The 27,396-nt window shown below is 39.4% G+C and overlaps 1 protein-coding gene across 1 annotated transcript; it reads left to right on the top strand.

Annotated features, from left to right (window-relative positions):
- The first annotated feature begins 22,607 nt into the window (after window positions 1-22,607).
- CLEC14A (C-type lectin domain containing 14A) lies at window positions 22,608-24,624 on the top strand. Its single transcript, XM_037165751.2, has one exon. The coding sequence runs from the start codon at window positions 22,730-22,732 to the stop codon at window positions 24,161-24,163; it is 1,434 nt and encodes a 477-aa protein (XP_037021646.2). The 5' UTR covers window positions 22,608-22,729; the 3' UTR covers window positions 24,164-24,624.
- Window positions 24,625-27,396: the final 2,772 nt, after the last annotated feature.

Raw genomic sequence — 27,396 nt, 5'->3', positions numbered from 1 at the left:
TAACTAGTCTAACTAGTCAACAGGAGAGAGCATCACATGCTCACTGACACTGAAGTTCCAGTGCTCTTAGACCACAAGTGGCATACTTGTACACAGAGCTGTCAATACACTCTTAAGTACATTGCTCTTAAATCCCACAGAGCAGATAACATTCCTATAATGTACCAGAAAAGAGCAGAGGTTTGAGAAGACAAATCTGGGGACAAAGAAGATTCAAAAAGTATCAAGGGGGAGAAACCAGGTTTCATAAGAAAGCTTTAAGAAAATGGCTTGGACATAAAGCAAAATGGCATGATTGCCACAAGGACAACTCTAGAGTTTTGCAAACAATCAAGTAATGCTTCAAAATACTAAGGGAAAAATTATTTTCTTTCTAAAATCCCAGACTCAACACATATCAACTACATGTGAGAGTAAAATAAAGTCATTGTCAGGCACAGAAGGTCTCCCTGGAGCATGTGCTCTATGAAAATGAAGGAATAAGCAAAAACAACAAAACAAAACAAAAAAAGCAAAAGATACAGAAAGAGACACAGAGAGAAAGACATAGGGTCCAGGAAGCAAGAAAACAATAAAAGAGAGAAAACGATGAATACAGTTTCCAAAACTGCAGAGCTCCAGTGGCCCAGAGATGAATCAGCCAGGTTACAGCATGTTAGGGCTGAGAGACCTTCAAAAAGGAAAGGATGGGACACCAGTATCCCTAACAAATGAAGAGATTCAACAAACTGGCTGCAGGGTACACTTGAACTCTGTACTATCCTTACAACTCTTTTGTAAATCTAAAACTAGTCTAAATTTTTTTTAATATTTAAAAAATAGAACTATATTGGCAGATGAAAGTCAGGGAGGTGGCTGAAAGAATTGAGCCCTCATTTTTCTTTAAGACTAAAATTTGAACATCAAGAAGTTAAAATATAAGCATGTTATTTAAAGATGTGGAGGTCGATATCTACATAAAAGATGTGGGAAGTGAGAAATAAAAGTAATCAGAAGACTGCTGTTACAGTAACATGTCTTATTACACTGTTTGATGCTAAATCATAGGCATTTATAACTTGATAAAAATAGAATATAAATGCAAAAGGAAAAAATGTGGTCCCCCAAACATTATCTAGATTTTCTGGGGAAAGTATAATGTTCAGTAATCTTTCCCATTGCCCTCCCCCCCATATTACCTCGTTAAACCACATCCATGATGCTTCAAGAAATAATTTAAGTTGAAAAATTTATGCACTCTAGGAGGGAAAACAGCAGTAACAGATCTATGTAATTGCACATTTATCTTTTGGATATCAATGACATTACTGCAATGATGCCCTCAAATATTATTCTTCATCCTAGGTTAAAGAAAATTATTCCATGTCTACACAAAGTACTTCTGTTTTCCACAGGTACACACTATACCACCTTCCATTTTAGAAAAGCAAGGTAAAGTATAAAATAAAGAAGTTTTATTTCATCTTCTTTAATTAGATATTCCAGGTTACATAACAAAACTCGTGTTTATACTTTCCCATATACTTGCAAATATAAATATTCTGAAAAATACTTGAAAGTGGGTTAAGGAAATGTTCACTGCATTCATTTGCGGCCTTTGAATCACCCTTTCACTAACTATCATTAATTTATTTGCATATTGGTGAAAATGGGGATCCATTTATGCCATTTATCCTTTATAAGCATCAGAGCATATAACTAGGAAAGTCTTACTCATATTTTTTAAGTTAGTAGGCAACAAAAATTTATTCAAGTAGCCATTAGAAGTATGAATGAAATTCTTTAAATTATCTATGTTGCTTCTAGAGATAATCAAGTTCTCATCTATATATATTGCACTTGGAGTTTTTTCTCTGGTTCATATCACTTATATCTTTGTCACTTTTGTTTCAGAAGACAAAGTGTCCTTGTTGAAGTGCTGTTCCCCTATGCCAGTGGGCCCTGTGACCTACACAAGGCTTTGGTAATAATATGCAAATGTCTTATATTGATTAAAATGTGTTTCAGTAATTGTGCCAGATAACTGTATTATCTGGAGCATGCCTGCCTTTTTCAGTTCACACCACACTGCATCTACTTTGATGTCTTCTTGTCACCTGTTTGTTCACCTCACATAACTAAATTAGCAAGACTCAGTTGTGTGAGTTGGATTGGAACCTGGTGGGAGAGAATGGGACTGAATTTTAAGTCAACATTAAATTCTATTCTAGGCTTCAAAATGAGTCAATGGATCTATGACCCTAAGGTTTGTAAAAAATCATCCACAAATGAACTACTCTGATTGAAATAAAATTATTTTAACTTTGTGTTTAAGCATGTCAATAATTTTTAGAACTAATTTTTTATTCAAATGATAGTTAACAAAATGGCTTTGTGAATTAGTTTATTTCTTCTGAATTTTCTTCCTTAGTAAGAAATTTCATAACACTTGGAAAGTATGGGACTCTGTATATAGACTCTTTTCTAGACTTTCTAGCAATAAAGTAATGCCCAAATGATTGTGGCTCCTCCTTACTATTACCTTTATTATTAAAGAAAAGATATATCATTAATCTGAATCAGATATAATACAATCCCTGGGAAAATCCCAAAGGCACAGCCATTTGGCGAGAGGAATAAAGTTATTTAATTTGGTCATCTCGTTTGAGGCCTACAGATGACTTAAATCATGTAAGAGGTGGGAAAGAGCTAGGAGAAGCCTGCCTAGAGATCCAGCTTTGGACGTAGCCTTCCAACGCCTTATCACTGCTTTTCCCCACATTCCGCCCACAACTTTCCCTCCATGCTTTTAATTTACACTCTGTTCTCCTTGTGCTGTATCCTGTGGAGGAGCCTTCATTTTGTTCTAAAAAAAATTCTCCTATGTTGTTAATTTTTTACTAATGTTTATAAAATTATAATAAAATAATAGTAATAATTTATTAGATCCTCACTTACACACATTATCTCAATTTATGATAGCCATATCAGTACTATTGTTATCAATTTGCAGTTGAAGAAATTGGGTATTGAGAAGCTAAATGAATTGCTCAAAGTTAGACCACCAGCTGGGACCTGATCCAGTGATGTCAACACCTGTACATTTAACTTTCATGCTACAAGTATCTGGTCATCCCAAGTCCACACTATTTAGTTACACTACTCCTGGTTTATTGCCATTGTTCTCCAGTAGCCAGGATGCATCCAAAGCTCCTGCAGAGATTTTGTCTTCTTGGAAAGACTTCTTTCCTAACAGTATCTGCAGGGGGACCCTTTTGGTTTGATTCCCTAACCTCACAGTTTCTGCATCTCCTCAGTTTGAAACTCCTTCTTTGACTTTTAATATTTTTAAAAGAAATCTTAGCTTTTTTACCTGTTTTTGTTTGTTTGTTGGGTTGGTCGGGTGGTTTTCTTGCCTCCATTATCTTCCCTCTCCTTTTTACTGTCTGTGGGCATTCCCCTAGTTTTCTTCTTAGCTCCTTTCTCTCCAGTCTATACACTTTGTTGCTTCGAACTTTACATAAGCCCTGAAGACAACTCATGTCACATCACATCTTCTAATGACAGTTTGCTGTATTGATTGAAAATTTTAAATTCTGCTAGAAAAACTATAAAGCAAAAGAGATGAATGAAACAATAGGAAGTGGTAAGTAGTTTATAACATGTAGGCAAAATTCATGGCATATGCTAAGTGTGAGTAATGAGTGAACAAGTAGCTAGGAAGACACAGGCAGAATGCATGAGAGTAAGTTAATAACCTGTAACAAATATTAACAATTGAATTAAAGAAAGATGTAATGGAACAAATAGGAACAATTACTTAGAAGCAAAAAAGGATTGGAAAGCCAAGTCCTGACCATGCCCTATCTCCAGCCCCAGCAGAAGTACAAACATTTCTTTGAAAGTTTTTAGTATTTTGTGTGAACTTCTTGTTTGCTACATTTTCCTATCATGCACACATCCTATCTCTTCATTTAGACTGAAAGCTCCCAGAGGACAGGCATGCTGACATCTGCATTCTTTGTTGCTGGGCGGACTTGGCCTCCAGAGCTGCTGCCTAACACAGTTGAAGGAACAATGGCACAGCATGGGCATATTGGCCAGAAGTTAACTGCTTCTCTTTCATTGTCATTTCCATAAATGACTGATTTTTTTTAAATACATTTTATTGATTATGCTATTACAGTTGTCCCATTTTCCACCTTCACTCCCCTCCACCCTGTACACCCTCTCCCACCCACATTCCCCCCATTTAGTTCATGTCTATGTGTTATACTTACAAGTTCTTGGCTTCTACATTTCCCATACTAGTCTTACCCTCCCCCTATTTATTTTCTACCTACCATCTATGCTGCTTATTCTCTGTACCTTTTCCCCCTCTCTGTTCCTCCCACTCCCCTGTGGATAACCCTCCATGTGATCTCCTTTTCTGAGGTTCTGTTCCTATTCTAGTTGTTTGCTTAGTTTGCTTTTGTTTTTGTTTTAGGTATGGTTGTTAATAATTGTGAGTTGGCTGTCATTTTACTGTACACGATTTTATCTTATTTTTCCTAGATAAGTCCCTTCAACATTTCATATAATAAGGGCTTGGTGATGATGAACTTCTTCAACTTGACCTTATCTAAGAAGTATTTTATCTGCCCTTCCATTCTAAATAAAAGCTTTGCTGGATAGAGCAATCTTGGATGGAGGTCCTTGCCTTTCATGACTTGGAACACTTCTTTCCAGCCCCTTCTTGCCTGTAAGGTCTCTTTTGAGAAATCAGCTGACAGTCTGATGGGAACTCCTTTGTAGGTGACTGCCTCCTTATCTCTTGCTGCTTCTAGAATTCTCTCCTTCATTTTAATCTTGGCTAATATAATTATGATGTGCTTTGATGTGTTCCTTCTTGGGTCCACTTCTTTGGGACTCTGAGCTTCCTGGACTTCCTGGAAGTCTATTTCCTTAGCCAGAATGTGGAAGTTCTTCTTTATTATTTGTTCAAATAGCTTTTCCACTTGTTGCTCTTTCTTTTCCCCTCTGGTACCCCTATAATTCGGATGTTGGAACATTTAAAGATGTCCTGGAGGCTCCTAGGCCTCTCCTCATTTTTTTGAATTCCTGTTTTTTTATTATTTTCTGATTGGATGTTTCTTTCTTCCTTCTGGTCCACTCAATTGATTTGAGTCCGAGTTTTCTTCCCATGACTATTGGTTCCCTGTAAATTTTCCTTTATTTCGCTTAGTGTAGCCTTTATTTTTTCATCTAATTTGCAACCAAAATCAATCAATTCTGTGAGCATCCTGATTACCAGTGTTTTGAACTGTGCATCTGATAGGTTGGCTATCCTTTCATCGCTTAGTTGTATTTTTCCTGGAGCTCTGATTTGTTCTTTCATTTGAGTCATTTTTTTGTCTTGTTATACTTGTTACATATGAGGGGTGGAGGCTTAGGTGTTCACCAGGGCAGGGCAACTCATGTAGCTGTATTGTGATGCAGTATGTAGGGGAGGGGTTCAAGAGGAAACAATGGCACTTGCTCAGCTCTCTGACGGCTTTCAGTCACTTCCCCCACTTCTCACAAGCAAATTGGGCCCTTCTGGTGCTGATTCCTGTGTGGGTGGGTTTGTGTACTTTCTAGGACCCAGTGGGTTTCCAACAAACTTTCCTGTGAGACTGGGAGTTTTTCCCAGCACCTCAACCCCCATAGATGTTTTCAATGGGTGCTTTGAGGCTTTATTTCCCTGCACTGGGACTCTGGGTTGGATCACCTGGTTTATCTGAGTGTGAATGTGGTACCAGATGTGCCACGCCCCTCTACAATCTGCGCCTTGCTGGGTCCGCCAGTTACCGCTTTGTGTTCCTGGACCCACCAGCGGCCCTGCTGAACCCTCTCCATCCTGGCTCCCTGACTCTGCCCTTCGTGCTGGTCTGGATGAATGTGTCTACTTTAACTCCTTGGTTGTCAGACTTTCACACAGTTCAATTTTTTGTCACAACTGGTTGTGGGTTTTTTGTTTGTTTTTAAATTGCTGTTGTCTTTCTTTTGGTTGCGTGAGGAGGCACAGTATGTCTACCTAAACCTCCATCTCGTCCAGAAGTGCTGATATTTTCCTAACTAGGCATTTTAGCAAGTGTCAGTGCTCTCTAGCTCTTTAAATAGTTAAATGTGTATCACACTGGTAATTTAGAAGAATTTCTTTTCTTTTTCTAAAAGCAAATAAAAATGTTTTACACACATATATGCTGATGTGTTACACTCACACCTTATTTTTAATGTAATAATGATATGTAATATAGAGACAGTACCATAGAGCAGATAGAAGTATTGGCTTTTGGAGTCCATCGCTGGGTTTTAAGATTTGGATTTGTAGCTTCCTATCTCTTGAGTAAGTGTATTTTTTACCTATCTTCTCTAGCATCCTCATCTATAAATGTTGGGAAATTAGAAATGGTGTGTAGTGCATAGGGCTATTGTATCGAATAAATGAGTTAAAACAGGTAAAAGTGCTTCCACAGTGCCTGGCAAGGGGTAAGCTATCAATACTTGCCAGCTCTTGTTATTGAAGCTATGAATCCTACCAAGCCATTTTAAATAGACTTCTCTCTCTACACTCTGTCTGAATAACCTCTCAGCCAGAACTGTTTGCCTTTTTAACCAGATTCCAGTCTCACATCCTCCCTAGATAACAAATACATACACACTCATTATCAAGGCTAAGAAAAGCTGAAAATGATGCTGATAGTCATTAACTCTAATAACACTCCATTTGTATGTCTGTTTTGTCCTGTCAAGTTTATGACCCATTTTCACATTCATCATATCACTGAAGTTTCACAACACCTCTGCCAAAAAGTGGCCAGCTATTATTCCTCATTTTTGAAATACAAGAAAACTAAAGCAGAGGGGGTTAAAATGTCTTGCCTTGGCCACCTGGAGGAAGACCATGAATTTAGGGCATTATAACCCTTGGCCATAGACCTTCTTTCTCCCCGAAACTTGTAGAAATGGTTCTACTGACGTCTTAAGAGATGGAGTATCTTCCAGCCAATAGTCCATGACTTGCCATGACTCATACTCTTCTTCTTTTTAAAATTTCCAGTAGAGAGAAATACTTTATTGTGTATTCCATTCAAGGATTTTTCTACCAGGATCTTCCATCTGTTCAAGGTTATCTTCAAGTTCAGAGGAATTAGAAAGTAGGACCTTCCCACAAAAACTGTTGTAGTTCTCTTCTTCATACCACACTGCTATTGTCTAGCCAAGTGGCAGCATCTCTTAGAACAGCACTGACTTAGAGATGCTTTGTCTGGGTTTATTTGTATTTGCCACTTACCAGCTGCATGATGTTAAAGAAGTTACTTAACTTCCCTATGCCTCAGTTGCCCCATCTGTAAAGTGGAAATAACAATATTACCTACCTCATAGGGTTCTTGTAATAAATTATATGGGTTAAGTACTCAAGAGAGCACCTGACAAAGTTGGTGTGAGCTCTTGTTGTTATTAGGTGTGAGAAGTAGTCTGTCCTCTTTCACTTTACCTGGTATTGCTTCAGCTGCCTAATAAAAAAACTGTCACTGTGAAAACCCAAAGGACCAGCTCCCATAATGATTAAATGCTTAAATCACAGTGCAGCATTACACCTCTCACCTGAAATCTTTGGCATTCAGAGCTACTTTTCTCTCACATACCTTGAATGAAAATATTCATGATCTCATATTGCCCCAAAATATATCTTGACAAGTCTGTTTCCTGACTTTTACCCTCATCACTATGATCACCCTCTGGCTCCCTCTTAGGAATAGGTTACCATGGCAACACTCACCACCCACAGTTAACCATCAAATTTCATTTCTTAGATACAACTATTAGAAAATAAATGGTCCGTGTAACATTCTTTGTGTTTGTTTCCACGTTTATTTGTGAAATCTCGTACCTGTTTGAGACATATAATAAAAATGCCCTTACAAATATTTAAACAATAATTCATTAATTCAGACAATAAACCTCCCCCCACCAGTTGGATTCTCAATGTTTTTAAAATAGATTTCTATCAACATAAGGCAAAAAAAAAAAAGAAAGCACAGTCATAAGCTACTTCAGTTCCAGATTTTATTTAGTCCAACTGCTTCTTATTTTATAATAAGAACATGAATGAATTATAACATATTATTTGCCCAAAAAAATTTCCTTTTTTATTTTCATACCCAAGGCAAAAATGACTTATTCAACTGTTTCAGAAACAAGAACAGAAGTGGAAAATTTCTACCTCTTTTCAATAGCCTCCCCACCAAATACATCCTTATTCCCCAACTCTAAGACAAAATAATGACACATCATATGTGTATTGCAAGTGACCAACACTATACATTTCTAGGGTATTTTTCCAGGTGGATGCTCTGGGAAGACCTAGTCCAAGCTCCAACATTGGGGGAATCACTTGTCATTGGCTACCATGCTCTTTTCTCTCCAGGCCTGACTTCCCAGCCTTTTCTTGGTGATTCTTTAATAAGCCTGGTTATATCTGAGTCTTTCTAATTGTGGGGGCCTTGAGAAGGAAAGGGGGAAGCTCTACTCCACCAGCTCCATCTCTTGACCCTGTTGAGAGTTAGAGATGAAGAAACAGAAACCTAACCCTGCCCCTCCCTTCATTTTCCCACGTTTTACAATCTCATCACCTCCTTCCACCTCCTCCCCTGTCTGATAATAGCTTTTCACTATACCAGTGATTATTATTCAGAACCAAAACACCATTTTAAAATAATATATATGAATATAATAACACTGTAAATTTCAGAAAAAAAGTAAAGCTAGGAAAGATTTAGGAGAATGTCCTTAGAAGAACTTTTCAGAATAAAAATATCTACATTAAGGAATTTTGATCGAGTACCATTAAAATATCAGTTTATGTGAGTAAAATAGGTGACTTTCATTTCTTTAGACAAATAGGCCCTTGTTTGCTTTTAAACTTGATTAGGGAATCTCAGTGGATTCATTTAAAACAATTAAGAGTCATTTATATATCTAGACAAAGGAGACAAGTAAAACTTGCAGGAGCATAAAGCTTAGATGACATTTAAAAAGCAGGACTTATGAGATTATAAATATGATCTGTAAAAATACACGAAAATAAATGCTGATTTAGCCTCTATCTGTGTTGAATAAGAGATACTCTCTAAAATTTTAAAGAAAATGTATTTTTTTAATTCAGAGTAAGTGACTTAGAAATTCTTCTACAAATTCTAAATATCTGACAAGTCCTTCCCACCATACTGACATTTTCTACTAAGAGTTGAATAAATATTACAGCCAAAAAAATCAATGAAGTAATTCCTTTTTGGAGAAGCAATGTGAGTAGGTGGCAGAGAGGTGATGGATATATATCAGGAAAACTGACATTACAACAGGCAGCAAGGGGCCTGAGATAAAGAAACTGCATGGAATGAGATAATCACCTAGGTTTGAAAATCTAGCATCCCGGTAATGGAGATTAGTAGAAGATTTCACTACAGTTGGGGAGGGGCGGAAGGATTTACTTTACTGTAAGTTGTTCCCAGTGTATTCTTTGAATACTAGAATAATATAACTTTTGACATATGATAAGTATTTCTTTTTCTCATATCGAATGCACTATACTTCCTGGTAACTGTAATCTTAAGCAGGTTAAGTACCAGTTAAAAGAGATAAGATTTGAACATAGTGCAAAAAGAATTACTTCTTTGTATGTGAGATAGGGAAAAACTGAAGCAATTTCCTGAGATAAGGCTGGCAACTACAATCCAAAGGGAACTCCCTAATGGTAAAGTCCAAACCAAACCAAGTTTAATTAAACTGCTTCTTGGTCATCTCTGGTGGAGAGAGTGGTTGCCAAATTCAGTAGTTTCTAGAATTTGGCTTTCTTTGTTTAAAACCAAAATATTTGAAATTAATAAAAACCTGTAGTCCCATAGACCCTTTTGACTATTCAGGATACAGCATGGAAATTCACCAAGAGCTTTGCAGTTTTGGGATGAAGCCTGTAGTGCTTGTTAGTGGAAAAGAGCAATTCTCTGTCTCTCATCATGTCAATAAGATCATGTTTTCTAGACCATTCTTCTTGTGTCCAGTAGTAGTGATAAGAGAAAGAAGTAACAGGGATGGATGTCCAACCTTTCTGAGTCTCGGGGACACACTGTAAAAAAGAAGTTGTCTTGGGCCGCATGTTAAATACACACAAACCCTAATGAAAACTGGTGGAGAAGAAAAGGCTTTAAGTAAATTTATGATTTTGTGTTGGGCTACATTCATACCCATCCTGGGCCGCATGCAGCCCACAGACTGTGCACGCGTTGGACATCCTTGCGCGTACTTGAATTCCTTTAACAGCATATACAGTTTGGACCTGTTATCATGTTTTGTCAAGCTTCAAACATATAGAAGAACTAAAATACTTACACCTTGAGGCTATTTGCTATCCAACTGCTTTGAAAGGAAAGTGTGTGGGTGTGCTGATATCTGAGCAGTGTCTAATGCAATGATGTAATGTGGGAAGAACACTGCTCTCAGGAAAATGACCTCAGCTGTGTACAGAGGAAGGACTCAAAACGAACAATGCTAGCCCCACATCCAATCGAACATTCTGATTCACCAAATAAAGCATGTGTTCTTTATTTTAACGATGAAAAGGCAAATCATAGTTCTGACCAGCCTCTAGCAATAAAACAGGCCACCATGGGCTTAAATTATTAGCTATTGATATGAATTTAAAAATCTGCTTATTATTAACCTACCTGCTCTGGAGGGTATCAATATAGTTCCATTACAAAGTATTAATGACTTTAAGAAAGTAGTTGGGATTTGGGCTATCACAAAGGAAATAATACAAGTAGTGTGTTTACATAGCAGAGGCTTCTAGTTCTGTTAGACAGAAATAAAGCATGCAAATACTTTAAAATGGGAGCAGGAGTGTGGAGGGTGAGGAAAGGGGAAGACCCAAACTTTACAATGACCTTGGAGGTAGTATGCAAGTCAGACTGGGCAGGGAGGGAGGGGCAGGGCAGGAGTGGAGACAGAGAGCCCAATTTGGAAGCTATATAAGACCCTAGGTAACTTAGGGAAGAGGCTCTGGAAGCAGAAAGAGCATAAAGGATACATTTGGGAGACAAATCTAAAATGGAACCACAGGAAAGAGTGGCCACTTTTTCATGGAAGAGAGAAAGAGAAAGATCCAAGGATAACTGTGATTTCTGCTTTGGGGAAAGGTCTTGACCTGAACTAAACAGTTTATATAATTTTGGCGTGAAATAATGAAACTTCAGTCTGAAAGTGAGGTGCTTTGAGTGTTAGGAAACCTATGCAAATACTGACTATAGGTTAGACACACGGTAGAATTCAGAATTCAAGGCTCACTTGACTGCAGGTGATACATGTATAAAAGTGAAAAGCAGGTGCTGTGTGCAGTGTTCTCACCACCACTGCAACAGTTCTGAAAAGGGAGCTCTAACACTCACTCTGGGGCTCAAAGACTTGGTGCTAAGCTACCGTTCTCATTCATTCCTGCAGTAGTAGAATTTGATCCTGTTTCTACTCTCAAGACACCTGCTATCCCTTGGCCTTCAGCTTAAACGAGGCATCCTGACCCTTCCAGGACCAGTGAATCTAAGTGCATGCCCTCTGTAATCTGCTTTTGTAGCTCCTGTTGTTTTTCTTTGTAGCACTTATAACACTTTATAACTATCCATCTGTTGATTTACTTAATGTCTTTCTGTGATCATAAATTCCTCTAAAGTAAAGAGATATTTCTATCTTGTTTATCACTGTATTTCCATTCTGGAACTCAGTTTCAAGGATGCGGGAGGTGCCCAATAATAAATGTTGAATGAAGGAATGAATTCCCCCCTTTAGGGCCGTTGTCTATAATGATCTGGGTGCCTCAGGGACACTGCCTCCGTGAGCAAGAATTTGAAAGTCAATCTTTTCTTTAAGCTTTTATTAATTTGTTTTTACAGAGAGGGCAAGGGAAGGAGAATGAGAGAGAGAGAAACATTGATGTGTGGTTGCCTCTTGTACCCTCACTCCAACTGGGAACCCAGCCTGCAACCCAGGCATGTGTCCTGACTGGGAATCAAACTGGTGACCCTTTGATTCGCAGGCCTGTCCTCAATCCACTGAGCCACACCAGCCAGGACTGAAAGTCAATCTTATGTGATTGGACAGGAAGTGCAAAAGATAGGATGATGGGAAAATGTAAGTAGATTTAATGTCTGACTAGATACAGGAGATGGAGAAGGAAGAGGTCAGTGACTCAAACTTGGGTGACTAGAAACTTTTTCTCTCTAATCTCATATTCTTGGGGAATGTTACACTGCAGGGCACAGAATTAGGTTTCGTATTTTGCAAAGTCAGAGCTGTACTCAGATTTAAATTACAAAGGGATCAATCATATGATTATTTTAATTTTAATTTTTCAAGGAACTGTCACAACTCTTTTCCAAAGCAGCAATCCACTTTTCATTCCCACCAACAAAGAACAACATGAATATACTTAAGGCTACTGAACTGACACTTAAATATAGTCAAGATGGTACATTTTATGTTACGCGTGGGTTTTTGACCAAAGTTTTATTTTAATGTTAAGTGCTAATTGAGCCCCCACTAGATGCTTCTAGGCACATTTGCGGCACCTCCGCTGACAAAAGCTGCGGAGACTGCCGGCATCTCTGAAGTCGAGTGTTTCGGAGAGGACCTAGAGGAAGTGGAGCGTTGGATGATAAACACAGTCCAGCCCTGAGTCCTTATCCAGATGGACTCAAGTGCTCCCATGGTTCCTAAAAGCCTGGATATCATTTTTTAGATTGACTGCGAAGTAGTACAAAAATAAATTAGGAAATTTTATAAACTGTATTTGGCCCTTCTTCTAGCATTACTATTCTGTTTTCATTAAGCCATACTAAGCTGAACTTGAGATGATTTTATCCTCTTTTATCACTGGATCTTCCTTTAAAGTGTCCTGTACTTTAATTATTAGTATTGATGGGGATGCTGGTAACTCAAAATATCCAAAGAATATTGGCTTCTGATAGCTCTCTCATATTTCTGTCCTCTTTTAAAAGAATCTAGAATATTTTTAAAAGTTTCAAAAACTAAAGAGACCAAACTTCCTGAGTATAAACACACTCTTAGAAATAAACATATTTGTTCTGTTTATTATATATGACTTCCAGGTGGAGAAGATTTGGAGAGAGGAGATTGGGGAAGAGTCCATGTAGGGTTAAGAAACAGCAAAAGCAGAGGTTGTTTATTCAAGAGGCCAGCAAGTTGAATTCTTCTCCTTCATTTTTAAAGAGGGGTAAGACAGAGCTTATCCCGAAGCATGAAGAGAGTCAGAGAATGACTAGGGGAGTTGCCCCCTCACTGCTGAGCTGAGATTTCAGGGTGTGTTAAAGTCACGGTGTGCCTGTCACTCGATAAAGGGGACCCAGCGGAGCCTTTTCTGAATTCTCTCAGTACACAGGAGACAGGATTTCCCGCTCTGCTGATGAAACCTTCTCTGCGTTAAAATCAGCTTTTTCCATAGCCCTACAGTTCCTCAAAGAGACTCCAGGAGTCAATAAGGAAGGATTTACAGAGCCTTTTCCCTGAAAGGGTTCCTGCTGGCTTTCCATGCCTTTGGGAGGAAGACTGAAATCTCTACACCCTCATGTCTCCCCCGCCTCATTCTGAATGTGCATTTAAATATCGTTTCAGGAATGCTGTAGTCATTCAAGACCACCCCAGGTTATAATGGACAGCGTATTTCTAAACTCCATTCTTGCTCTTCACCTTCATGTTCTATGACTTAGTGTGAGCCTGTTAAATAGAAGATCAGGAAAACTGTAATTTTCAAAAAGATTCCTCAGTCAGATGTTCAGCTGGCACCTACATAAACACACAAAGGATGTGTGTACAAGGGATAATATTAAACAAGTGACATATTCACAAATATACATACTTGAAATTGAGAATTTCTAAATATTTTTCTAAATTTCTAAATATTGAGTTTCAAAAATTGTGAATGCTAAATATTAACTATTGAAAGAAAGTTGGTATGAAGTATTCCAATCTGTCAATAACTACAAAGCCAAGCCCACAGTAAGACCATTCGCAAAAGGTGTAATTTAGCAAAAATATGTAATAATGACTTTCAGTTTTTCATAGATAGATGTGTGTATACTATAACTGTGGTACAGGAAGCAGCCCTTTTCCTTATCTCCCCACTATAATAAATCATGTTATATTATGTGAATTTAGTACAAAACAAAGATATAATACAAAGATATATGTTACCTGATTTTATTGAACAGATTTGCCTAAATTTTTGCTATCTTAAAAACTTTGATGATAAATCTGAAGGTCAGGCAAGAACCTTCTGAATGTCTTGGGTTTGAAATGCTATGTAATGGTAAGGATAAATCACATATCTGGAATAGACAAGCCAATGTAGAAGCTCTTGTGTAGGGATGTGTGAATTTATCAGATGCATAGGCCTTAAAATGGGCCAGATGGTAAGTCTGGCTAAAAACAATTTCAAGGTTCCCACTCCCTCCCTTCTATAAGGTAAATGCTGATTATCCCTGGAACCTACAAAGCGATAATAGATAAGCCTAATGGGATTTGAATTTAAGTAGCTGTGAGTCTTCTCCTCCCTCTAACTCTGGGAAGTAGAAATTCTGCAGGCGCCCACAGAAAAGGCACACACTCAGACTTAAGCATGTCTTGATGTTCAAGCACACTTACAATACAAATCCTTCAAGATCAGATCATAGTATGAAACTAGGGCTGGATCAAGCACCACAGGAAACTGTCCAGAAACCTGAATGAAAATGCTACCCACTTTGTTACAATAAGAATTTCTTAACAACAGTTCCGAAAGTAGTACTTCAGATCAATGTATTAAGAGACACACTAGCCTAGTCAATGGGCCTAAGACTGCTTGCTCCATGGAATAATGATCTGATTCTTGAGAAAAAAGCTAGAAAATTCCATGTGTTCAGCCATTAACGAACCACACAACCAAGATGAAATCTAATGGGGAAGAAAGAACACAGAAACATGGAATGAGCACTGAGCCTACTTTTGCCCTTAGATTTCTGCTGCCAATCCTGGTCATTTTGAACTTGTTTTGACAACCTAATGGGGAAAGAGAAACAAGTGTGTAAACCCAACCCCACACAGAAAGATTCTCTGACCAGCTGAACTACGTACATTGTCAATATTAGGGCAAACCAGAAGTCAACTCACCTCTCCTAATCCCAGAGAACTTCAAGAGAAGTTGCCTTAGGCTGAGGAGAGCAGACAGGACATATCCCAGAGAAGTTGTTAACCACAAGCTGGCCCTGTGCTATTTTTTGACTTTGATGGTGGTTTCGTTGTTGTTTGGAAAACTGTGCATAAGTGTTTCAGGCACTTTCCAATATGTATATTATATTTCACAATTTCTAAAAATGCAAGGGGGAGATGATGGAAGATCCATTTATACACCCATTTACTCATTTGTAATAAGTACTACTTTTTTAAAAAATTTTTATTTATTTATTTTTAGAGGGGGAAGGAGGGTAGGAGAGAAATGTCAATGTATGGTTGCCTCTCGTGTGTCCCCCGCTGGGAACTGGCCTGCAACCCAGGCATGTGCCCTGACTAGGAATTGAACCGCAATCTTTTGGTTCGTAGGCCCATGCTCAATCCACTGAGCTACATCAGCCAGGGCAACTTTTTTATGGAACTTAAGTGTGAGATAGGAAAAACAATCAAACAAGATAATTTCAGAGGTTAATAATTGTTATGAAGAAAACAAAATTGGTTGACATCATAGAAGGAGACTGAGGATGGAGGATTGCTTAGTGGGGTACTGGAGATTGGGCTTCCTGGAAAGAGCTCACTGAGGTCTGGCAATGGAACTCAGACCAGAGGGACAAGAAGATAAAGCTAGAAAGGGATAGAAGAGCTAACATTTTGTAGGTCTCAGTAAGGATTTTAGCCTTACGTATTTTAGGAGCCATGGAAAGTCATGAAAGGAATTTACACAGAACAGAGACATAATTAGACTAAAGTTCTTAAAGATAATCCTGATGACTATGAAGAATGAATTCCATGGAGTCAGGAAGGTACAGGCACACCAGTAAGAAGACATGACAGGGACAGAATAAGATGATCAAGATGAAGACATAAAACTAGATCTATTCAAATGATTCTGGAGACTTGGAATATTCTTTGCATGTACTTCTGGTAGAGACTCTGTCCCATGAAGAAAATCATTAATCTCTAGGTCTTATCTTTTTGGCTATAGTGATCGAGCCAATGACTGGCAAATTATTGAAGCTGGATCAGTAAGAATCCTTTCTCAGGATTTCCCTAATGGAGCCAAAGGAGAACACACTCCTTTAGCAAAATGTTATAAGGGTATGATGTGAAAACTGCCATTGGTCTTGTTTGAGGTTATTTAGAAAAAGGCCAAAGGAAGCAGGAGAGGATACAGCCATGAAAAGAAGAAAGGAGAGAGACTGAGACAAATCTTGGTGAGATAAAACCTCCTGGCTGTAGTCATTTTTAGAAGTACACCATTTAACTATTGGAACTACTCCAGAGTTTTTCCAAGTTACATTGCTCAAATAATTTTTTTTTGCATTAGCTAGCTTGAGTTAAATTTCTGTCAACTACAATGGAAAAAATCCTGACCAGTGCATAGAGGAGGGGCATCTTGGGAGTTAAATGTCATTCATTAAAATGATGAAGGCAAGATGACAAACTGGCTCAGGAGGAAAGGACCAAAGTTCTGTACAGAAAATAAGAATTTGAAATACCTATGAGATATCAAAGTGGAAATATTAAGTAGTTGGTGGATATAAGAATTTAGAGTTTAGTCAAGAATAAAGTATGGACATTAGTTTGGCAATCACTGGCATAGAGTTTATATCCAAAACCATAGGACAATATGAATAAGATCATAAGGAAGAGACTGTCCAGTGGAAAGATAAGAGGATTCAGGACGAGGCCCTAAAGAACTACAAGATCTGTGTACCTCATACCATAGATCAGATAGATGCCAAATTTTAGAAAAGGAGAAAGTCTACAACCTGCCCACTATGCCCCCAACTCCACACAGCTGTGGTTTGTTTGCTGGATGATGTTAACTAACTACAAGTTTAACCTTCATTGTCATTTGTCAAAAAAATAAAGACTGGGTGAGCGGTATTTGTATGTGTGTGAAAGAGGGAGTGTGTGTGTGTAATGATGTGACTTTAAGTAATGAGACTGATTTTTTAGTAATGGCTCGTAAACCAGCTCTGTAGGCAATTTTGAGAAAATATCAGATTAGTAAGACAAACATTTATACTTTAGAAGTTGTTAGGCATTTGGATTATAATAAGCCTTTTGTGTGCACAAGTCACTCCTCTATTATTTCTTTATTACAAACTTGGCAGTGGAAAAGTATACTAATTCTGTAATGGTGACCAAAGAGTAATTTTTTATATTATGTCCAGTGCACATGGAATATGGGTACAGCTGCCTCCATTTAGAGAGCAGTTTGAATAAACAAGCTCAAAGTTTAATTTTGTAAAGGTTTCTTATTTCTGTTAGTCATTTTGTTCACTAACCCAGAAAAATACCTGTCATTGTGACATACATTCTGAAATGACTGACTCTATATGCATGTGCGTGTATGTCTTAAATACAATGTAATCTAAAAGAAGTCTTTATGTATTCTGCTATGCATGAATTTGTTAGGTTATGAGCCTATGTAATCTGTTGGGTTAATAGTCAAACCATATATCCTCATTGGAACATGTATATAATGACAACTACAAGGTGTGTTTTCAGCAAATACAAATACCAGATTTTATCATTCATTGAGCACTTCACAGACACTTGAGAAATGGAATTTAAATTTCCTAGTTAAAAATATAAAAATATTGATCACTGATCATTTTGGTACGATCCAAAACAGTTCTAAAAGGCTATAGATCTCCACAATGCTTAGTCTGTATAAATTAGCTTCTGAACAGCATAGTCTTCCATTGGAATGCTGTCTCCTTTTCAATTTTCTCTACAGTCTGTTCATATGTCTTAGGTGAAATCAGAAGTATGTGTAGATAGAGGTGTTGTTTGTTGGGAACCACCCTGCCTGGTTTCAGAAGCTGTAACCACCCCTCTACCCATGGCTAAGGCTGGGTGAGTGACCTTCAGACCATAAGCCACTGAGACAAAGCTTATCTCCCTGGCAGGAGCACCACCTCTGCTGCTTTTACTTCACCCTGCCTGGCTCCCAATGTTTGATTGGTCAGCCAAAAACAGGTAAGATTCCTCAAGGGAGGGACAACCTAAGACAGGCATGATCACAGGGGCCCCCAGGGAAGGACTTGGGGGCTACAGAAGAGGGGTGATGGACCCTCGCCCCTTGGTTTTGACATAGCCTGAGTCCTCATTCTGTCTGCAAGAAGTCTCCTAATCTCTTAGCTGCCTTACTCCCCCTACCTGACCTAAGCCTGAAACATGACTTAAGCCTGAAACAATGCTGGTGGTAGGTGCTGCCCTGTGCTGGAAAGGGTGGGTTCCCTAGGGTGATCAGACCTAAGATAGAATATGTAAAATCCTGTGAAATCTGCTTTGTTAAGAATGCTCTCACTTAAATGATAAGAGTCCAAGCAGGAAGTGAGTTTGTTCCCCAAAGTTTTATGGCCCTTTAGCTATCTGACCCTGACTCAAAATAAGCCCTAGTAGTTCTTTGTGTTATCTATTGTTTGATCCTTACTGCCTGACAATGATTAATGAGCTTTACTTGTATTCCTGTGCAAAATGAACCTAATAAAAGCCCACTGAGGAAAAGGCTCTTGGCTGTTCTCCTTTGAGAGATCCACCACCTTTACTCCCCAGGCAAATCATATCTGGGTAGACTTATTCTCAACTGTGGTGGCCAGGGCAGGGGGGCCCTGCAGGCAGAGCCCCCCACAGTTATTTTCTTTTAGTAATGATTCAATAGTGATAGGAGTTATTCAGGAAGTATCAACAATTTATAAATTTATGAGATTACATGGGATATGCTTATTAAAATTATATCTTTCTTCATTTCTGTTTCTGATACTTTAAATTAATAATCAAATTGAAAATGTACTAAACATATTCCTTATATATTCTCTCATATACTTCCTTATACATTCTCTGGATAGAATTATAAAAACGAATGAACAAATAAACATCATATATAATTACCAATAGTACACAGACTGTGTGAAAAGTCCAGAAACATAAGGAAAATATTTTGTTTACTATGTTTTTTCAGATTAATAATTGGCTAAAATTTAGAAATGCTTTACCTATAAAAGACTGTGGGGAATAAAGAAATATACATTATATATCTACAATATCTTATAGAAATGTAACTACATCTTGATTTTATTTTTACTTTACATGGTGAAACTCAGCTGCTCAGGATCCGATTAATGATAATTTTTGGTTTGTGTCATTTTCATCATTGGTTTAGACATGGCCACTTTCATTCATTTTTTTAGATTACTTAATTATTTATTTTTCATAGTGGAATAATCATCTATAAATCCACTATCCAAAACAAAAGCTAGGACTCTAACAACATCCCACATCCACCCTCTAGTTCTACCACCAACCCATCCCCCTCCTTCCTCTCACCCAAAGGATCCAGCACCCAGAATCTTAGGGTCATTGTTGCTTTGATCTCATTTTAGTGATATGTAGATCAATATAAAGTAATTAATCACTAAATTATATGCCTTAGTTTGAGCTAGTTTTTTTCTAACTCTTCTCTCATATCATTGTAAACATGGTTAGGACAGTGATATGTAGTTTTTACTGCCACAGTGCTCTCTTCTAATACCTCCCCTCCCCAGGCAGACTGCCTGGACATAAGATCATATATTCACTCTAAGCTCTCCAGTCATTCACTCTTCCTTACTCTAGAAACCCCATCTCATCCTAAGTGATTTAAAAACATCTGAAATATTTCTATTGACTATGTAGGTATATAAAAGTTTTATTTTATTAAAATATACAGTGCTATACGGACACATTTACAAACTCCCAATTGTTGGATTGCAAAGGCATACAGAACTGGCCCAAGTGGTTAAAGATTTTTTAAAAGTTATTCAATTAGATTTCTGAATTTTCGTGTTTCTTTCTCATAAGGCATTAGTTACTTAGTTTGAATGCAAAGTCACATTTAAGTTTCATCTTGGGCACCTGAAATAAAGAACTAATGAATGTCCTTTAAATTGGAAAACAGCAAGAATAGGAGAGAAATGCTGCTGCAAACCTCCTCAGTCAGCAAAAGCACGGTAAGTGGGATGACGATTCAAGGTGTTTACCACCCTTTGTTAAGATACATAAAATGTTCAAGAGTAGAAGAGTGAGGGTAGTGGTTAAAATGGGGTAGGAGCATAAAAATGTGGTCCTGAAACCTTCCTGCCTATCCCACCTCAGTAACTTGGACAGTAGTGTCCAGTAAAATAAAGTGACTTTGCAAGTGTGGTATGTATTATTCATGAAAAAGCAACTTTCATTCTGAATATAGATATTTAAAAGCATCAAGCATGTTTAAGGGGGCTTAGTTGAAACTGTGCATTTCTGATTATAACACTTGCTCACTGTGAGCCAATACAGACATATATTTCTCAAAATGGTGTAGAATTGCCAAAGTTGCTCACCAGAAAATTCTTTCATAGACAGCGCAGTGTTTAAGCTTTCCTCTCTTCACTTTTCTTTAACACCTCCCCACTTCTAAATGAGTTGAAGTGGTTCTATTTAAACAAAAGACACATTGAAATTCTCAAGAAATTGACTCACCTATCTTTTAAGTTGCAGGGTATTTTTTTACAATATACAATATGCGTTATAATGTTATAAATATTTTAATTTCTTAAGGATATTGAACTCCAGTGTCTTTTAAAAAGGGCCTTTACAACTTACTGCTGCAAATATTAACACTTAATCATAGGAGAAAAATAACATTAAAATGGTTCAGGGAGAGAAATCACACATGGTGGAGTTGTTCTCAAACATTAGTAAAGCCACTAACTCAGTTATATATAATCTATAAGTTTGAAGAAATTATGAATCATTATAATGATAAGAACTGTAAGCAAGGTTAAGATCTTTGGCCAGTATTTTTCATTTGGGCCTAGAAATACATTTTGGGTACATTCCTTTCCCAAATGTACCAACATTTGAAAGAGAAACAAGGGGAAGTGAAAAACAGATGTTTATAGCAAGGGTTGAGCCTAGAAACAGGACTTCCCACTTAAGATACCCAAAAGGAACTCTAATTCTTTTACCAGCAATTTGCACTCTCTGGAGAGCAGGACCGATAAGATAGCATTGGTCTAGTCAAGCTAGCATAAAGTATATAAAACAAAAGGGAGTCACTCATGTCAACCAAGATGGCTGCCAGTCAGTCGTGACAACTTTGGTTCAAGAAGGAAACTACCTAAGTCATGCTGGACACATCTGGCAGAAGGCACACCAGAGGTACCTGCACATGTGATCAGAACAACTGCGTCTACTGAGCAGGGCCACCCATAGATAGGTTCCTGGGGAAATTCCCACTTGCCATCAGGGTTCCAAGACACTTATCAAGAGACCCAGAAGAGTGGAGTACACCAATTTCAAGGCTCCAGACAACTGCTGAGTCAGCTGAACTCCATGCCAGAGTGCTGCTTCAAACTACCCTGATCCCCCTTGGCATCGGCCACCAGCTTCCCTGTTGCCCACCTGGCTCTGGAGATCCTTCCTTCCAAGATAATGTTGGCCTACTGTGCTGTCTCCAGGACCTGAGGACTGAGGCTCTGGGACTCAGATTCATTATTCCCCATTGATTGCTGTATGTGTTATAATTCTCTTACATTGTTAGAGTGTGAGTAGGGTACTGATGTATGTTGATGTTCTACTTTGAGTGGACCTATATTCAATAAAAGCTGTGAGTGAATGGCATAGTTACCTTCTGTGACTCTTACCTGTTCCTTGGTTCCTCTCCTGGCTGCTCCGCAGGCAGCTAGCCTAGCAGTTGCACCGCTGACTTATAGGAAAGACTGTATCAGGAACATATATATGTTCCTGCTGCAATCCTAAACCTCCTTTCATATAGAACAGAGACGCATAGCCTAGGAAGAGACCAGCAGTTAAACAGTGCTGCCTTTGATGGGGAAGGGAGATGTTTATATTTCTCACAAGATTTTTTTCTCCCCACAGTCGCAGCCCTAATGAAAGCTGGTGCCGATTACAAATTGTTGTGAGGCCAAGTCCACCAACTCCGGATGAGGCACAATGGACGGGTGTGGGCTGTGAGCAAGTTCCTTTTCTCCAGCTCTTCCTGTTAGAGTTCACCAAATTTGGGGGGGATATGGGGTTCTAAAACTGCCTAAATGTGAAAAAACGACACCCCTCACCCCAATAGCAACTCTCCCCCCACCCCCACCCTGCTGTTAGCAGGGTGTTCGGCCTTCTGGCTGACTGCGTTGCCAGTGCTCTAGCGCCAACTGTGTTCCTGACCCCAGAATGAATCAGGGCTGCACCGGGCCTGGCAGAGCTCCCAACACATTTCCTGTCCCGGCTAAGGGAAGTGGCGGTCGAGACTCTGGTGGGGACTCTTGGAGGTTGGGGCCGGAGTGGGGCGGGGGAAGTAAGGGTAAAACCAGCTGTGGAGGGCGGTGACCGTGCTCTAAGGACAATTCCGTGCCCCTGGGTGGGACAGATCTAAGTTGGGAGCAGCTGTGAGCACGGGACCTCCAAGATGAGGCCAGCTCTTGTCCTGTGCTTCCTCTGGCAGACCTTCTGGCCCCGGCCGAGCCACGGCGAGCACCCCACCGCCGACCGCGCGGGCTGCTCCGCCTCGGGGGCTTGCTACAGTCTGCACCACTCGACCATCAAGCGGCAGGCAGCCCAAGAGGCCTGCAACCTGCGCGGCGGGGCGCTCAGCACTGTCCGAGGGGGCGCTGAGCTCCGCGCGGTTCTCGCTCTACTGCGGGCAGGCCCCGGGCCCGGAGGGGGCTCCAAAGACCTTCTGTTCTGGGTGGCACTGGAGCGCGGGAGATCCAATTGCACTTTGAAGGACCAGCCATTGCGGGGTTTCTCCTGGTTGACCTCCGACGCTGGCGGGTCGGAAATTGACACGCTGCCGTGGGTGCAGGAGCCTCAACTCTCCTGCACTTCGAGGAGTTGCGCTGGACTCCAGGCCACTGCGGGGGTCGAGCCGGCAGGCTGGAAGGAGATGCGCTGCCACATGCGGGCCAACGGCTACCTGTGCAAGTACCAGTTTGAGGGCTTATGCCCCGCACCACGCCCTGAGGCTGCCTCTAACTTGATCTACCGCGCGCCCTTCCAGCTACACAGCGCGGCGCTGGACTTCAGTCCCCCAGGGACCAAGGTGAGTGCGCTCTGCCCCGGACAGCAATCCATCACAGCCACCTGCGTCGTGGATGAGGTTGGCGCTCGCTGGGACGGGATACCCCGCGGGGCCGCGCTCTGTCCCTGCCCTGGGGGGTACCTCCGTGCTGGCAAATGCGTGGAGCTCTACGATTGCCTAGAAGACTTGGAAGTCTTTGCCTGCGAGTGTGCTGCGGGCTTCGTGCTGGGGGAAAACGGACGCTCTTGTGTAACCAATGGAGAAGGACAGCCGAACCCAGGGGGAACCGAGGTGCCTACCAGGCACCCGCTGGCCACTGCAACCAGCCCCACGCCGAGGAGAACGTGGTCAACCGGGGCCCATGAGAAACAAGGAGAGAAACCTCATATCCCTGGACTAGGCACTTCAGCGATATATATTCCCGAGATTCCTGGGTGGGAAGCACCGAGCACGTTGCCTACTCTTCAAATGTCCCCTCAAACCAACTCAAAGGCCGCCATCACTTCTTCAGGAAGCGTTAGTCCCACGTCTAATTCGTCTTCCTCTGCCATTCCCCAGGCTTTGGACTCCTCCTCCACCGTGGTCTTCATACTTGTGAGCATAGCAGTAGTAGTGTTGGTGATCTTGACCATGACTGTACTGGGGCTTTTCAAACTCTGTTTTCACAAAAGCCCTTCCTCCCCATCACGAAAGGGGCCTTTGGCCTCTCCCGGTGTGGAGAGTGATGCTGAGGTCACCGCTCAGCACTGCAGTTCCGCACACAATGCAGACAATGGGGTGAAGGTTGCAGTCTGCGGGACAGAGCAGAGGGCGCCTCACTGACTGCGTCTTCTTTGGGCTCCGGAGATACATAGGGAAACGGGACAGTGAGCCCTTACTGTGTGCAGTTTTTCATTTTCAATAAACATGGAAAAGGAAAAGAGGAGCTTATCTGCGGAACTGATAATTCCTATATAAGTTCCCTTCCCTAAATACCCTCTGCTCCACCGAGGAGGAGCACATCTGAACTGGCCGCTCCTTCTCTCATACTGTAAAGGTGGAAGTGCCTTAGGTTGGAACAGGGGCCCAGGATTCTACTGGGGAGAGGTATTTTCTTGGGTTTGTCCTGGGGGATTTTGAGAAGTGGTTGAACCTTTCAAGACATTGGAAGCAAACAGAAAGCAATGTAATTATAAAAAAATTTTATTTTTACCTTGATGGAAAGAAAAACTCTGCCTACTCTGTTCAGACTGGGAGTATATTGGTTTAAAATTCCTAGGCAAACAATAAAAGATTGTTGATAACCCAGACTCAAATATCATTTGTTTCCTGGAGGGGTGATTTTTTTTAAGAAGAGCTGCTGAGGTGCATGCTGGGCACAGCAAAGAAAGTACTTTCTGCTTTACTTTGAGGGGAAAGCTATAAGTTGGTATGAGGAGGAGCAGAACTTTAAGAACTAGTAACTTTTTATTTTTCCTTGGTTCTTTTATACTTTGTTTTCAAAGTCACTGCTACATGTGCACTGTGCTATAAATCTAAACTGTAGTGTTGCCAGCATTGCTGAATCTAGAAGCAAATTATAGTTGACCACCAATTCAAGTGTTTATGCTTTGTCCTTGCTGGAGGAAACAAATGATTTGTTTTACTCTTCCAGTGTTTGTGCTCTCCAGTGTAATGGCCTTCTCAACCAGAGAGTCCTCTCTTAAATATCAGGATGCTGACCCACATTTCCAATGATGGCAATGTTAATTTTCAATGAAAACATTCATGCTAAGTATTGATTTGAAATCTTCTAGGCCCATTCAAGCAAAAGTAAGCTGGATCTCCTCCAAAGTTGCTAGCCATGTGTGCACTGTTTAATCCATGGAAAACTCGAATTCCGGACCATTTCCTCCTCCCTTAATAAAAGCATGTTCAGTGACCATATATGATTATATTGGAATGATTTTAATTTAATAAGTGTCTATGGGCAAAAGTATGGCAGACGGCTTTCCATAAGAATTAGCAGTATAAGAAGAAATGGTAAAGCAGATACCTGTCACCCTGTTATGACTTGGGATATTAGAAAGTAATGTAAATGAAGCATTCCTCTGGAAAGCAATCAAGACACAATAATAATCATTACCTAGTCAAACAGAGATGCCTAGAAAATCTCTCTCTTCTAATAGCATGACGAGTCCTTAAAACTAAGTGTATAGGGGTTGCTGCATGGAGACAGGTAAAGAAACAAGTCTAGCAACCATAAAGAATGAAAACAAAAGGTCTATACCACATTTTCATAAAACCATTTTGATTTTCTTGAGTGTGCAATGTATAAAATACAATCAGGGGTGAGCAAAAATAGATTTACAATTGTGAGTCTATGAAACAGAGTTTATTATTGTATGTATTTATTATTCTATTATTATTTATTATTTTTAATCCATTTTTGTCAACCTCTGTATATATAATGTCCTATAGTATTAACACATTAAAGGAATAAAGTAATGGGTGATGTGCTTCATATGTTAAAGATTTGTCTAAGTAGTTGCATTTAAATAAAATCATAAATGAATTAGAGTTGACAATATTCAAAGGAATTTTAAATAAAATCATTTTACAAACAAATGTGAAGAATAAATAGGTTCAGGTCAATTACTCTATTATTTTCTTCTATTACTCCCCCTTACAAGTAGATCAGTAAAGAATTACAGAAAGCTATTTTATATTTTCATATAATTTCCTTCTATTTCTGGCTATGAAGTCTTCCATGACATTTTGAACTGATGGCAGAATCAGACCAGCCAAGCATGATGCTTAATGGTCAGTGTCCTTCCTCTGTCCTACTTTTGTACATTCACTTCATTGTGTCTCCAACCTCTTTGAGGTCCATTCCTTTCTTACTTAAAATCCTCTGCCCCCACACTCATCTTATAGCATCAGTTCAGTGATTTCCTTACAAGAAAAACTTGGAACCTAACTTAACAGTCTCTCTCTCAAGCCCAAGTCCTGCCATCACCTCACACAATCTCAAAGTCCTCGTGTATGAGTCTTCCAGTGCCCATGCATTTCGGTTCCTTAACCTCCTCACTGCCAATGACCTCCACTTCATCCCTGCCATCTACTCCGACAGTCCCACCTTAGCCTTTCAGCAGATTCTGACACCGCTCTATATCTGCAAACACAGATGCAGGCATTCACATGTGTGTGCACACGTATGTGTTGAGACTTGTATATTAATTAATTTTGCCACTGATTAGAAGTAAACTATTGTTGAACTTTGAGATTCCTTCTTTTTTACAATAATAAGCCATGTTGTGACTAGTAGCTTGACATGGTATCATTCTTTTCCTTTTTTATTTTTTTAATTTCATATATAAAGAAGTTGTGAATACAATAGAAATAACATTTTTTTCCTGAATTATTTCAGTAAATTTCTGACCTAATGCCCCTCACTCCTAAATACTTTAGCGATTACTTCCAGGTTATTTAATATGTTGGCATACAAGTATTCATAGTATTACCATATACTTTATTTCATTTTCATACTATTGATAACAATATCCTCTTTTATTCTAATTTTAGTAGTTTGAGTATTTTTTTTCTTTGGGGAATGGAGTCAGTGTAACTAAAGGCCTGCCAATTTTGTTGATCTATTCAAAGAACTAAGTTTGGGATTCAGTGATTTTTTTCCCCCTATTCTATTTTTAACCACTATTTCATTTATCTCTTATCTGATCTTTATTTCCATCCTTATCCTAGTTTTGGGTTTACTGTGGGTTTTTTTCTAATTTTCCAGGGTGGAAAGTTAGATTTAATAATTTGAGATTTTTCCTTATTAATGCAGGTATTTATAACTAAATAAATTTCTTCTGTTTTTAATGTGATTTTACTGTGGTTTGAAACATACTTTGTATGGCTTCAACCCTTTTAACTTACTGAGTCTTATTTTATGGTCTACCTTGGAGCCTAGCGTATGGTCTATCCTAGAAAATGTTCCACAGGTGCTTGGGAAGATTGTATATTCTGCAGTTGTTGGGAATATGGTAGAAATCTGGTAGGACTAGTTTTGTTAGAGTTTTTCAAGTTTTATTTCA

Source organism: Artibeus jamaicensis, unplaced genomic scaffold (genome assembly GCF_021234435.1).
Source record: "Artibeus jamaicensis isolate MK-2021 breed Jamaican fruit bat unplaced genomic scaffold, CSHL_Jam_final contig_760, whole genome shotgun sequence".
Classification (NCBI taxonomy): domain Eukaryota; kingdom Metazoa; phylum Chordata; class Mammalia; order Chiroptera; family Phyllostomidae; genus Artibeus; species Artibeus jamaicensis.
Note: the sequence above shows the minus strand (reverse complement) of the source record. Positions and strands in the feature narration are given on the sequence as shown.